This window comes from Nansenia antarctica (assembly GCF_963989245.1).
Source record: "Nansenia antarctica genome assembly, chromosome: 11".
NCBI lineage: Eukaryota > Metazoa > Chordata > Actinopteri > Argentiniformes > Microstomatidae > Nansenia > Nansenia antarctica.
In genome coordinates, this window is record NC_137681.1 from 13,691,352 (window position 1) to 13,706,849 (window position 15,498).

At 41.5% G+C, this 15,498-nt stretch overlaps 1 protein-coding gene across 1 annotated transcript; it reads right to left on the minus strand.

The window, feature by feature from the left end:
- Positions 1–5,292: 5,292 nt before the first annotated feature.
- On the minus strand, positions 5,293–6,983 carry hbae4 (hemoglobin alpha embryonic-4). Its single transcript, XM_080541980.1, has 3 exons — positions 6,645–6,983; positions 5,708–5,912; positions 5,293–5,449 (listed from the first exon to the last, which is right to left on the minus strand). Exons 1-3 carry the CDS (start codon positions 6,734–6,736, stop codon positions 5,321–5,323), a joined length of 426 nt encoding a protein of 141 aa, XP_080398106.1. The 5' UTR covers positions 6,737–6,983; the 3' UTR covers positions 5,293–5,320.
- Between the last annotated feature and the right edge of the window lie 8,515 nt (positions 6,984–15,498).

Here is a 15,498-nt window from a genome sequence, read left to right on the forward strand (position 1 = left end):
TCTTCCTTCTTCTAGCGTTATGGCTGCCAATGGCCCCTGGTCCGGGCATAGATAACTTTTTCTTGCGATGACTGATGGATAGATGATTCACTTTCTTGGACAAATGTATTTTTTGTAAGTCGCTTTGGATAAATCCATCTGCTAAATGCCAAAAATGTAAATGTAACATAAATTCTTTGTAACATCAAATAAAACATAACGTCCTCTCCAAATGATGTCGACCTCAGTTCTCCTTATGTCATCTTATCGCAAGACCTGAAACCTGTTGCTGCGGAAGAATTCTACAACCGTTTAACATCTGTCTTCCTTTTCCTGCAGTTAACGAGTCCCTGAACTCATTGAAGGATACATAGTCACTTGATTAGCACTTCTGCTCCTCCAGATAGGGAGCACTGTACTACTAACAGATTTGACACCATCTCATGATCCCATCTCCTTCTCCTCCTCTCTTTTCCTTCTCTCTTTTCCTTCTCCTCTAGGATAAGTTCCGGAGACTGGAGATGGAGATGAGTGACTTGCAGAAGGTGGAGGAGCCGCAGTCAGAGGACCTCAGTGGAGGACCTCGTGTCTCAGATTGAGAGCAACAAAGAGCAAATGGCAGAAGATTAACAAACGGTAACTAACAATAATAATAATAATAATAATAATAACAACTTTTTATTTGTATAGCGCTTTTCCTGAAAACGTTGCAGCTCAAAGTGCTCCAATCATTATATGATCATAATTTAATTATTTCTTAATTTAAAGGCAATATTAAAAAGATGGGTTTTTAGTCTTGACTTGAACATAATGTTGCATAAGGTTGCATCCCTAATGTAAACTGGCAGTGCATTCCACAATCTGGGTGCATAAAATGAGAATGCAGCCTCACCAAATCTCTTCTTTTGTACATGTGGTACACAGAGAAAACCAGCATCAGAAGACATGAGAGCTCTATTGGGCTGATATGCTAGCGAAAGGTCTTTCAGATATTCTGGTGCTAATAGACAAGCTCTTCAGAAGTCGAACACTATAATGATGATAACTGTGTTCGTTCCGGTTGATTCCCGTGCCGAGTGTCATGTACAACTGTTTTTCTTTTCCCCTGACATTTGCAGGTTGTTCACGGTGTGAGAGGGACCTCTCTATCGCAGCTTCAAAGTTCAGATCTCAAAGTTTTCGTTCTCGTAATAAATATCTTTTGAAGTACCAGCCCCTGTTTCCTTATGGTGTTATTGTGGTAATGTTTACTCCCTGGACGAACATAACAACACACTATCATCACATCTATCATAGGCTAGGCTATGCCTATGGGGTGTAGGATTTGACCCTGTCAACTTCAAGGTAAATATAGCCAATACGCGAAACGCAGTAATGTATGATTTAAATAGACTGTAGCCTATCTATTCTATTGCTCGCTATATCTCAATTTGATCATCAGAAATAATTGTGACAATAATTTGGTCCACTATAGACCTACTTTACAAAAAATAAAACTAAGCTGATCCTTGGTTATTTCCCTCTTCAATGGTAAATGGTAAATGGACTGCACTTATATAGCGCCTTTATCCAAAGCGCTTTACAACGGCCTCTCATTCACCCATTCACACACACTTCAGATCCTGTCCCACTGTATCCTGGTGGTGCTGAACATGCTGTTCCCTGAGGACTTCACCCCCGTTCCTGGCCCTGTTGGCTCTGGCCCTGGCCGAGAAGTACCGCTAAACGACCAGCGCACAACCCTGCTGTGGTCCCCAGTGGAAAAAAAATGATTATGATTGAGAAATAAAAACTGCAATCAATGAAAACAAAAGTTTCTGGTGGTGTTTATATGCTTGTTAACACTGAATAACATTCATGACATAGTTGGGTTGAGGTTGGGTTGAACACGTTTAAGGTTGACTGGTTATAATGCTATATAAGAAAAACATATATTAGCGGGTTTGTAGAAAGCTCTGTGCAAAGCAAAAGACATGGAACAAATACAAATAAGCAAAACTATATTGTTCTCAAGAAAATCTGTTGCTCCTGAAAACCTTGATTTAAGCCTTTGTGGATCAATCAGTAATACAGATGGGTCAATTAACAGATACAAACAGAACTAATGAGACACAAACACTGATATACATTGAACAAAAAGAAAATGTTATACACATATAAAATATAACAAAGTATTTAACTATAAATTAACTCGTTTTCTATTAGCCTTAACCCTTGTTTGGGGTATTTCATAATTGATCATGATATTACACTATAGTCTTTGTAACTCATTTAAAGAAAATTGTCTTAATCTTCATATACTGTATGTATCATGACTTATCTATACATATGTTAATATATAATCTGTATTTTTATATCATAATATAGGCTACATGTCATTTATGATTAAATAGCCGGAATATATTTTTCGCGATTGTATTATTATAATCCTATTCTGAAAACCTCAAACACACGCTTGCCTGAATCCACTGTATGTTTACCCTGTATCAAACAATGTTGTATGATTATAGGCCTATTGTAATAATAAAAAAAAAAGAATCCACGTGCTAAAAAAAATCCACGTTCTAGAACAAAATAAAGAAAGGACTAAAATAAACAGTCACAATAAATGAGACGCAGTGCAAGAAGTTACTTGCTGTTCACTTGCTGAAAATAGTTTTATGAAATGTGTTCAATTGAATTGCAATCCTCTCTTTAGTGTTTTCAAAATGCATGGTTATATACTACTGTAAATCAAATTTCACATCGAAGATAGGCCACTTCGAATATATGCACGGGGAAACATGTATTTTTTAAAGAATTAGACGGTCTCGCTTTATCTAAACTAAGCAGATATTCGGTGTTTAATAGAGGCACAACCAGATGTGGCCTCCGGGCGGCGAATTTGCGGAACCTAGGATGGTAGGGGAAGGTAGGGCAATACCGCTACTTGATTGGTTGGCGAAGCAGGGAAGGTAGGGCAATACCGCTACCTAGACTCGCCAGCCAATGAGGGGGCTCTTCACGAGTGCTTCGCCAACCAATCAGGTAGCGGTATTGCCCTACATTCCCCTACCATCCTAGGTTCCGCAAATTCGTCTCCGGGCGGGGTGTTTTGTAGCCTATATAAACCAAGAGGCACTGGTTCCTTTGACATGTTTCCTGTGCAACTCAAGAAACAAAACAAACTGTCCAAATGGTCAAGTGGACAGATGAAGAGCGCGCTACTATCACAGAGATCTTCGAGAAGCTCGACTATGATTCTGTTGGCCCAGAATCCCTAGCCAGGTAAGTGGTATCCTAATTATTTGCTCTCATAATTATAAATGAACAGCATACAAAAATGTTTACAACATTTTCGACTTTGATTGGATAAATGATTGGATAAACTAATCTCATCCAATAGGCTAGGTGCACGATCTCCCTACTTCCTGAAAGGCAACTGGGATGATCCTGTCTCACTCTATTGGTTTAATTGATTAATCAGCTGTGCACTGTGTGTTCCAACAGTTTACCGCACAGCTGATTAATCAATTAAACCAATAGAGTGAGACAGGATATGTTCATGCAAGGTGCCTTTCAGGAAGTAGGGAGATCGTGCACCTAGCCTATTACAATGTCAGAAAGGCCTACTTACAAAATAGGCCTATAATAACTGCTCAAAATAGTCTTAGGGACTGGGTTTCATGACTTCTGGCCACGCATTTTGGTGTAGCCTTACCTGAAAAGCTGCAGAGGAATTAAAATGATAACTTTAATTCCCCCACTTGCCTGGTCGTCTATCCCTGAACTCAGTGGTACTTTGGCGCATTTGGCAACTTGTACAACGCTGAGGCTATTGATTGATTGATTGATTGAAAACTTTATTAGAAGAATTTGCAGAAGTAGGTACATGAAAGTACATATTACATACAAGGTCAACTAACAGGATAAAAACCCAAGAAAGCCACTGGCTTATTTCAATTGGGGTCCTTGAGGTCCTTTCCAACCCAATGATGGCTGCTCACGGTATCACGGTGCTGCGGTCTGGACAGAGCTCTGAAGAACATGGACGACATCAAGAACAGCTATTCTGCCCTGAGTGAGTTGCACTCCGAGAAACTGCACGTCGATCCAGACAACTTCAAGGTAGGTTTAGACAAAGTTACCTTTTAATGGTTTATGAATTATTTGATTAATCTCAAATAACAGCAAACACACTGCAGAAATAACAGGGGAAATATAGTTGCTCAAACATTGATGCAACGTCCTTGATTTAGGCCTACTATTGTCTCTATACAAATGAGCTTTTGGACTATTCAAATAAGCCCGTACAACTAAAACTGACTTGGTATTTGTATCTTTCGCTTTCTTTCAAAGCTGCTGGCTCCTTCCAGAAGGTCCTGGCCGTGGTCGTGTCCGCTCTGAGCAGGCAGGACCACTAAAGGCGCTTTGGGTGAAGGATCCCGTTCTCCCCGTCTATGAGGGACCCAAGAGCATGCAAAAATAAACTACATGTTTAAAATATCATGTTCACTTTTTGACGTTGTTGATGATCTTTCATTATGCTCGATGAGCCAAAAAAGTGTCTTAGGTCATTGATAAACAAAATCATGACTGAAACTCCACTAGGTGCGGGCTCTTTAAATTGTAACACAGTCTCTGACTAACTAGCTTGGCTTCTAGGCTACTTAACTCATTGGTTCCCTGGCGAAATTTCACGTAAAAAATAGAAGTAGTTATCATAGACTTATTTTATTATAGGATATTTATTATTGGATTAAAAAACTAAATTATTGCAGCATGCCCATCACGCATGCTATGCCGTAATCAACGGATAGTTCATCACCGCGCACAGCGCCACCAAACGCCAGGTTACGGTTTGACACGCAGAACTGCCATTTCAGCACTGCTATGGACAGCGCCATGGTTCTGAACTGCGCACGCAATCAGAGAGAGGACAATAGAAAACGACTTTGAGAACACAGAACAGTTGTCTGATATTTCAAGGAAGCCACATGCTAATTCAATGAGCTTGGCATAACAATAACATATATATTTTAGACTACATCTATAAATCACAAGTATGACTTCATATAGCCCTAACGTACAATGATGCCAAATGGACTTGTTTCCAAAAGGGGGCGCTAATGCAGCACGCAATAGCAAGGCAGTTTCCAAGTATAGAGGGACCTGTCCCAATTTTGTTTCTTTTGATATAGTGAAGCAACAACATATGTTAGGATAATAATGACAAAACAGAGATGGAAATGTGTTCTTTGTAAACTTTTATTGCAGAAAGAGACACGAATAACAAACTCTCAACATAATAATGGAACAGCAACGTATGGTTTATATGATATGTTGTATGAAATATATTATATTATGTGTATTTCTGCGCAAGCACGGCTGACAACGCTGAGAGGTACTTGTCCATGGCCGCGTGCACAACAGGAGTGAAGTCATCCCCCATGTGACCGGCCAGGGTCACAAGAATACAATGAGAAAGAAGCTGTCAAGAGAAATAAATAAATAAATCAGTAACTGCATAAGGCATGAATCAGTCGACAACGGGCCTACATTTACAATGTATTTGCAACAGTGCAAAGTGGCCCCACCATATTGGTGATTCATGTGTTTAGAATGTTGTTTTATCTTTTAGGATGTATTCCCTCTAAAACATAACACCACTTTTTCTTGTGCAAATGCTGTGCAAAAGAGGATTTAAACAACTTTTTTGCCATAAACGATTATGAAAGAAGAGAGGCACCTTGAAGTTAGAGGGATGTACTCTCAGCTGATAGGCATGCAGTGATTGGAGCGGTCCCAGAGTGACGGTCAGTCGGCTGATGTCTTTGGCCGCCTCCACTATCGCCAGGATGATCTTACTCCCGACGGAGAGCATGTGTGGAGACCGGGGAGAGAGGTCCAGGTGCCCGAAGTACGTCTTCGTCTTAGGAAAAGTTGTGAACATCCTGTAATTAATAATATATTAATGGATGGATATACTTGGGTTGCTGTTTGGGGACCATATTATGCCTAATTCCAAATCCATACTAGGTGTAGCCTGAAGAGCATGCACAGTTCAATCTTCTCCTATACACTTGAAGGAAAAGGTTAGCCAACACCAAAAAGGCTTATTCGGTTGTCCCTGTATGTCTATGAGAACACTTTGAAGATTCCCTTTTAGTGCCATGGAACCCTTTGGTGCTATATGGAAGCCTCTCTGTGTGAAATGATTCTACATGGAACCAAAACAGTCACAGGGAAATACTGCATCCATGGGTGGAATCTCAGATATAACCTTTCCAATCGTGACAAGGAAAAGGGGGTTAGGATTTGGAATTGGGCATTAGAATCATATCTCTGTAATTGGTTCTGCTTAGCTGTTGGCCCCTCCTATAGCTATTTCGTCAGCGTAATCGTCACCAAATGTAGGTAAACTAATTTGAACCCAGCATCCATAACTGCATAATAACTAGATAATAACCAAAGCTTTGATGTAGTAATGTTAACACCCTTCTTGATTCATGATTCCAACCATCCTGATTCAATAACAGAAACAGAAACCATAAGCATTACAAGATATAACTATAATACTCGTTGCCAAACATTGGCGGCACTAATTTGGGCAAGTAGGCTAGGCCTATTATATTATGAAAAAGGCCTAGACGTTTGCAGTTTACTTAAATTATTCAAAAACATACCTCAGAAGGGATTCTGCTCCAATGTCGGCAGCCACTGGGATCATTCGATCCCATATAATTACAAGCAGCTCTCTTTCGAATTTGGAGAGCATTGCAACCAGCAACTTTATGTTTTGAGATAAGGTTGAATATCCAGAAAGCGTCAATAGTTCACACTTGAGACCAAGGAGAGAGAGGTGGTGTGTTGCGCGACGCACGGCACAGGTCTGCGTAAAGTGTTAGTCAACCATTTTCGTCGTTAGGTACTAATGCGTATATTAACAGAGGTTTTCTGATAATATTGAAACGGATTTATCTACTTTTCCCGAAAGATTATGAGGCAAATGGTAACACGGCGCACTTCGCCTACTACTCACTCTGGGTTGTTTTCCATGTCAATGCTGCCGATAAACAACCACGTGAGGGTGGGCAATGATGAGGGTGGGCTGCGGGCAAGTTACGATTCTGACTCGACGTCTTCTGCTCTGCGTCACGCTGAGGCGTGCGACACATGTATGTCCCTATCTGGCGATGTGCACCTAAAGTTGTCGTTTGTGATGAATATGATGGATACTGCATACAGGAATGCTGTAGTAGGCTATTAGGCTACCTTGTCTTGTCGTCATGTCCAGTGGATTTGGATGTGTTTCCTAAATGGTGAATAAAGGAGTTAGGCCCGCTCATAATTAATTCCTCCTATAGCTGATAGTTGAGTTGTAGTTGAAATAAGTGGCCTTGTTTAATTTGTGGTCCGATCTCCTCCTCCTTTGAATCCACCCTATCCTGCGAAACTTCAACACACAATCAACTTTTGATTGTCAAACACACTATATGATATGAAAATAAAACACTGAAAATAGATGACGGGTCAAACATAGATTTATTCCCAATTATTATTTCTAACAGTCACGGACATGATCGAACGAACCTATACAAATGGTCACAGGAACAACGCAACTTAACATTACGTTATATCTGACTCCAAAATACATTTCAGGGCTGCCAAGTTTCACCAAAAGTTTGGAGTGAGATTTTTTGGCGGTGGAGCGACCCAAAACTGTGCACGTTTTGGCAGAGGCGGCCCCTCTCTCCCACCCAATTATTTGTGCTAGTTTCCTGCAATTTTACATGTTGTTCATAATAAACCAGCACAAGAAATGAAAATAATAAATAATAACATTTTATAAAACAAGACAAAAATTCAGACAATATATCATATTTATGAAATCTTAATAAACAAATACAGTAGCCTACAGACTCTAAAAGAAAAATTGGCCCCATCAACAGGACTCAGCCCCTTGGTCAGCAGCAGAAAGACCCGTGGTCATCATCTTATATACAGTGCATTGCTCATAGATGGCTATCATGTTATACAGTACATACCAGGGTTTTTCCTGTGTCAGAATGAGGGCTTGGTGGGTGAATTTGTGCGCGCGCAGCGCGCCCACATTTTTTGGAGGGACCCGCAATTGTTGTATTTGTATTGTAAATTGTAATTATTTATTATTATTATTATTATTAATGTACCTGGTTATGTTACAGTAAAGAAACAAAAAACAGTTACCAAAACTGAGTAATTTACTAGCTAAGATTGGCAAAAGATTGGCGTGGTGCAACCGAAATTAGTAAACAACTAGTTTGAAACTAACTAGTAACAACTAGGGGTTTAGTAACTGTTCTTTAGTAAAGGTTCTTTTAGCTCCTTCTGTGATGTCCTCTGCTTCCGGAATGAAGTGTGAGGACAGAGGAGCAGTAATCAAGCTGCTGGCGGAGGACGACTCCTTCCCCATCCTGATGAAGTTCATGAAGGGTCTCACTGATGAGTCAGTATTATGCGCTCTACTGTATCTAAGCCTGCATTTAGTAATGACTTACGCCATATTGGTGCAACCCAGTCCAGTAGGCTACCAGATACGATGTTGTAATGTATGCACATATTTTGCTACCACGGTTGCCAGATGGAATTGACAATGTCCAGCCCAACCGGTCTAAAAGCTGCCGAATCCACCCGTCCAGGGTGACCAAAAGTAGCCCAATCTGGCAACCCTGCTTGCTACGTTCTTGCAGCTCGCGTGAACACAGGTTCTTCCATCAGCGCTCGCCTGCCGCTTCGATTGCAGACTCAAGTTAACGCGCGTAAAGAAAGATGCCACGAAACTCATGTCCGGTAGCTTTCTTTCAAGGAATTTCAAAAATAAAAGTCCCGTAAAAAAAAAAAAAAAAGTTATTTCTCGCCGTGAGAAATAGAGATGCGGCGTGAGAGCGTGAGAAGTGAGAACTGGTTGAAATGCGTGAGTCTCACGGTGATTGCGTGAGACTTGGCAGCCCTGTCATTTCGTTATTAATAATGATTGAGAATGTTTTGCGCATCCCTGTGTGACAATCAATCATATCGGATCCTAGATTCCATTAAGAATCCCCAAAATGCTATTTCACCAGGTTACGCCCATGCCAATAGCTGTATAATCCGTCTCATCATGAACAATGCATGTGAACATTAGACATTGATGGTAAACTCTGTGTTAACCTGGTCACGATTGTCCCGAAAATGAGAATAGAGAACCAACAATAGTTGATTGGCACACTGCACATTCTGACCAATCACAAAACTGTTAGCAAGCGCGTGCTGTTGAGGGCGTCTTCAGCTCTGTAAGCAGATTGCAGTGTGACTGTGAACACGAATCGAACCAGGTCCAAGTGCAGCATTGTACATATGAATCGGACATAGTCTGAATCGGGCCAAATGAAAGTTGTGAATGCAAGTGCCCTCTACTGGCTGCTATGCTTATCTGTATACGAATAGGCCTACAAGGGAAGGTCAAACAACTGTATAGTATACGTGTTATGTCAGTGGGGAGCCTCATCGTCATCCCATAACAGAAATACCAAATCACAAAAAAGCCTGCTCTATTTCTTTATTGAAAATGCACAATTGTAACCTATTAAGCATGAATAGTGCTTGTTGTCCATTTCACATTTGAAATAAAGCTGTAGTTCTATTAAGAGTTCCTAGATCCTAGAGTTCCAAATTCTATCCAATCAATGTCTCATTTGTATTCTACTAGCGTTGTGGCTGTGCTGAGAGTGTTCGGTTTGATCAAGGCTTCTCAGAAAGGGAGGGAGGGAGGAAGGGAGGGAGGGAGTGCTTGTGGTGTGGGACATGCCGGGGTGATAAAGCCCTCCAGCAGCTCCTATCAGCACCACAAGCTGGGGGTCTGGTTGGGGTGGAGGCCAGGGTGATGCCCAACCCCAGGACCCTACGTCATCCGGGTCAACCATCTCAACCCCCTGTGACTCAACAAGAAGAGCATGTACTGTACTTGGATTGGATTGGACAAGAAAACTGAGTGACCCTGGGTGACACTGTGTGATACTACAAGGTAGAAGTTGCCCCCTATCCACAGACCTTGGATCGAATCACTCAGCCCTGAATCCTAACTTTAACCATTGGGGATGAAGAATATCTGACCTTATATCAGTTGTTACAGAGGCATGACTCATCACAGGGGGAAGCTTGACTCAGCAGAAAACAGGATCTCTTTACAGGCCTATCTACAGTGCTAAGGAGTGGCCTGCCCCCCAACACAAAAACGCACTGTCATGCTTTGTTTTACAGCCTGCCAATTACTTGGTATCCACTGAGAAATTACAAAATGAAGAGTCTATTTTATGATCATTAATAAATATATACTTTTTTAGTATCTTCATTAGAACAAGAATAGTCTTACTACAGTAATTCTAGGTTTCCGAGATTAGAACAGCTATGGTAGTTACTTTTTTAAACTACTAACTACCAGAATTTGAATTCTAAGAAACAAATGAAGAAGTATGTACACTTAAAAGGATGTACACTGTAGGATAGCCAAGAAACACATTAAGGATTTTTTTCCCCACAGGTTGAAACAGTTTCATTTCTTGAATGAATCATCCATCAATTATCTTGCATTCACTTTGTCATAATCACATAATCCCAAGCAGGTAATTCACTGTTAACACGAGTAGTCCATGGACAGTTCATACAGGTTCCAGGTCCTGGAAGAAAATAGTTCCATCTTCCTCCCCAGAGCTTCAATGTGTCCCTCATGACAGTCTCTTCTGCTCTACACCCTGCTGCCACACACACACACACACACACACACACACACACACACACACACACACACACACACACACACACACACACACACACACACACACACACACACACACACACACACTCCACACAGACTGGCATATCATGTCAAGCCAACCCAGCCCACCATGGCCCTGGCTATGTCTAGAGATCCGCCCCCTTACACTCAACTCTACTATAAAGTATAGCTTAGCAAGCATATAGCTTCATTCTGTAGATTATTAGTTTTTGACTCCTTCCAAAAACGTTAAACAGATCTCCTTGATTTACAGTATGTTGTTTGATTGTGCATGGCTGAAATATCAGGGTTTTAAATAATCTTTGGAATATTTTTTTTTTTTACACTGCTGAGTGAGAGTCGCGCCCAACTGTCTTCAAGTCCATGTTCTTCTTTGTAAGTCTGAAGACTTACACAGACAGCTGAAATAACTCACACAGCTGAAATATTTATTGATTTACTGTGTTTTCTTCATTATTCTGTGTTTTACTGCAATGACTTTGGTGTGTGGAGTGTTAGACACAGCACATCTGCTGCAGAGAGAGAGAGAGAGAGAGAGAGAGAGAGAGAGAAGAGAGAAGAGAGAGACAGAGAGAGAGACAGAGAGAGAGAGAGAGAGAGAGAGACAGAGAGAGAGACAGAGAGAGAGAGAGAGAGAGAGACAGAGAGAGAGAGAGAGAGACAGAGAGAGAGACAGAGAGAGAGAGAGAGAGAGAGAGAGAGAGACAGAGAGAGAGAGAGACAGAGAGAGAGAGAGAGACAGAGAGAGAGGAAATGAAGCCAAGAAACAAACCTCTTAACCAAGGATGTTGTCAGATATAGCAGGTGGTGGAGGATGATATCTGTGACAGAGAGAGAGAGGGAGGGGGGGGCTGATATCTTTGACAGAGTGAGAGAGAGAGAGAGAGAGAGAGAGAGAGAGAGAGAGAGAGAGAGAGAGAGAGAGAGAGAGAGAGAGAGAGAGAGAGAGAGAGAGAGAGAGGGCTGATATCTTTGACAGATATCTATGATGAAATCAAAGAGCCAGAGAGTATTTGTGCAGATGGGGCAGCTGTTAGACTCTCCCTGTTCTCGTGTAACTCCCCAAGCTCCTGCTCAGAGACAGGTTGGACTAACTCTAGAACACATACTAAAACTGACACTGTTCACACAAACACAAAAAACAGATACTACTATCCACCACAGATTCAAAAGTTGAATATCAGAAAAGAACAACAAATAATTCAATTTGAAGTACGAACCCATCAATAATGGATTGTCATGGGGTACTCGCGACGTTTCATGTGTTTTCTATCTTGCTGATGTTTTAGTGCTGGCAGTTTCATTCCGTGTCCAGCAGAGGGCGCTGAGACGTCAGAGTTCCTCCAATATCCTGGTCTGCCTTGATTCAGAGTTGAACACATGACACATGTCAGCTGAATGACGGTCTGTATGACTTTGCGTAACAGAATTACAGCAGATACAGATACAGTAAGCAATACTGATTGGGTTATACATTATATGAAAGGATGCAAATTGATTTACATGACCACTGATCTAATTCAACCTCAGACTAATCTGATGAATGTGCAGCAGGTCCTTTGAACTAGATATGGATAAATGTAAGCTTTTGCAGACTAGACATGCATACTATACTGCTCTAAAATAGTCTTCCCATCCATGTCATGGAGGCTGAATCAATACCAGCTTTCAAATCCAGGCTAAAACCCCACTTTTCTACCCTGTCTTTAAGAACTGTACCCCTTGTATTACCTACTTCTGTACTTTTGTTATTGTTAATGCACACAAACACTAATTTGCCAGAACATTCTGTAATACTGACACTCACTCTGTGGTGGTATAGTAGGTCTGGGTGTGGGAGCTGAGCTGCGCGGCGACTCAGACCCTCTACTGTTGGAGACAACACACTTATCCATTGACAGGTCTTGTATTGTATGTTTTGTATTTGTAATGTATATTAATGTATTTGAAAGTACATCCCTCGATTTTATTCTATGCAATCTGTGTTTTAAAACTGTATTGTGTTAGGTATTTGTCTTGTAGATTACGTTTGTATTACTTGTACACTGTGTTGTGACCTTTGGGTAAAATGTACTATAAAGTCAAATAAAGTCAAATAAACGTAAAGGCTGAGTGTTTTGGAGAAGGGTAATGATTGACCTATATGCAGGGGTGACCAATCCTATCCACAGAGCGCTGGTGTGAGTGCATACTTTTGTTCCAACCAGGCAATAACACATCTCATTTATCAAATCCACAGATCATAGTCTTCAATCAAGGGTTAGTTGAAGCAGGTGTGTTTGTCTGCTGAAACAAAGAGGACCTCTTCCTGTTGCTGAGTTTGGCCGCTCCTGTCATGAATGAAGAATTGCAAGATGGTTATTTCCAACAGCAATGGGACTAGTGCAGAAACAGGATATGACATCTGTGAAGATCTTTACAGTGAGAACCATGTGGCGGACTAGCCTAACAGACACAGGCAGGAAGGATGTTGATCACTGAGCACGCTCCATAAGAGGTGACCCCTGAGTCCTGTCAAGCTGAAGAACAATACGTGTATGAGAGCATGCCTACTCTCCAATCATCACATACATGTACACACACACGCACCCACCCATTGTGCACCAGCCCTCCCCCAATCAAGATCACTATCTCACATTGTGTTCATGTTGGGTTTGACAGCCACAGTGCCTAAGCCAAGGTTAGTCAAGGGAATGGGAGAAGTGGAACTTATTCACAATTTCACAGTGGCCTCATACTGGTCAAGAGAATAGTTCCCCCTCAATTCTACCCAGTTTAATCCAGCTGGTGGATTCAAACGTTATCATCACTCTGATGTCACACATGATGAGTCATTTTGTAGTGTTTTAATATAAACACTGTTAATGTATTTATCTCTCTCTCACAGGTGGAATCATCCCCACTCCTCTCTCTCTCTCTCTCTCTCTCTCTCTCTCTCTCTCTCTCTCTCTCTCTCTCTCTCTCTCTCTCTCTCTCTCTCTCTCTCCCTGTCCTCTGTTTGATGTCTCCCACATAGAGAGTTGAGGTGAGGCAGAGTTATGACTCATTTCTTAATTCTGGCCTTGACTAGAAAAAACACAATTTGTCCTCCCAAGGACGTGTGTGACACACCGAACACACATTCCACTGTAAGAGCCCAAAATAGCTGTTGAACTTTAAGGCGGCAAACAAACAAATAGGAATTCAGCCTGCAGTCTGTATCACTCCAACCACCTTCACTCTCCAGGGTGAGTGTCCTTCTTGAGTCTCTTAATCCATGACATGATCAGTGTCAAGTGTTTGGTGGTTCATGTCTTGGCTCCTTGGTTTCGCCCTTCCGTTTCTCACTGTTCTACTGTGAAGAGAGGAGTGGGTGGAGAGCTAAGTTGATGTCTAGCTACAACTTTCTTAAGAAAATCAAATGTATACCCTTAATTGAAAAATAATAGGCTTCTTTCTTAAGCTTTTCCTGTCAGCCTTCCCTCTATCCGGGGCCACGTTATAATTGGACTGAAAGCTCATTTTGTTCCGGCTCCGCATTGTAATCAGACGGTACAAAAGGGAAGTAGCTTTTTGAATTTCCTGCACGTAGTTTAGGGCTCACAGAGGGTGCAAAACAACAAGAAAAAGGGCCGCCTTGCAAACGGCTTATCGTAAAGGCTATTAGAAGGTTCAGCTTTTCATTGAAATGTGTGTATGTGGTGTGTGTGTGTGTGTATGTCTCTGTGTGTGTTTGTGAGTGTGTGTGATTGTGTGTATGTGTGTGTGTGTGTGTTTGTGTGTGTGTGTGTGTGTGTGTGTGTGTGTGTGTGTATGTGTGCACCTGCTTATGTGTCGGTGTGCATTTGCATGCATGTCATGTGTGAGTATATGCTGTGTGGGCTGATCTAGCACCTCTCGATGTGACAGATACAGTTTACAGGAAATTCGTTGAGATAAGGCAAACCGCATAACAGCATGAGTGGTGAGGAAGCTCATTGTTATATGCTCAATCTCTAACAGGTCAATTACATCCTGATTAAAATGTAGATTCATTAAGAACACGGCTATGCTTGTGCCATAATGAATGCAATCAAGTTATTGAATTAGTGGACGATCTCCTTGTAGATTATTAGTGTGTCTGCTTTGATAATCTCTCTCTCTCTCTCTCTCTCTCTCTCTCTCTCTCTCTCTCTCTCTCTCTCTCTCTCTCTCTCTCTTGCTCGCCCTCTCTCTGAGTAGAGAATGAGAGAGGGAAAGAGGTCCCTCAGGCATCGTTGAGTGTGTATTCTGCAGAGACAGCCCTTGGTGTGGTGGACTATAATGAGTCCAGTCTGCTAGGCCTCTCAGAGCCGCCGTGCCTGCAGCCGTAATATCTCTTACATAGACATTTCATTAAGATCTGAGGATATGGATCCTATAGGGGAATAGAATGCTATTAGGCCGTAATGTCATAATCCTATAACAGATTAGTATAATCTAATAAAACTATATTTTGAACTGAAGCACAGACTTTTCAGAACTAGTAAAAAAAGTGAATGGATTCAACATTTATTTGTGTAGCCCTAAAATAGTTGAAATCGCTGGGAGCGATTCCTTTTTACCGTGAGCGCCTTAACAATGGGCACAGTGTGGGCACTTACTGTATTAGCCACTGGCCCACTCCTCTGACTAATGTTTCATCCTGCCTCTAAAGTCAACACGTACAGAAGCTGTAGGATTACTTTAACACGGTACAGCTGGATGGCAGAGGGACAGTGCTTACT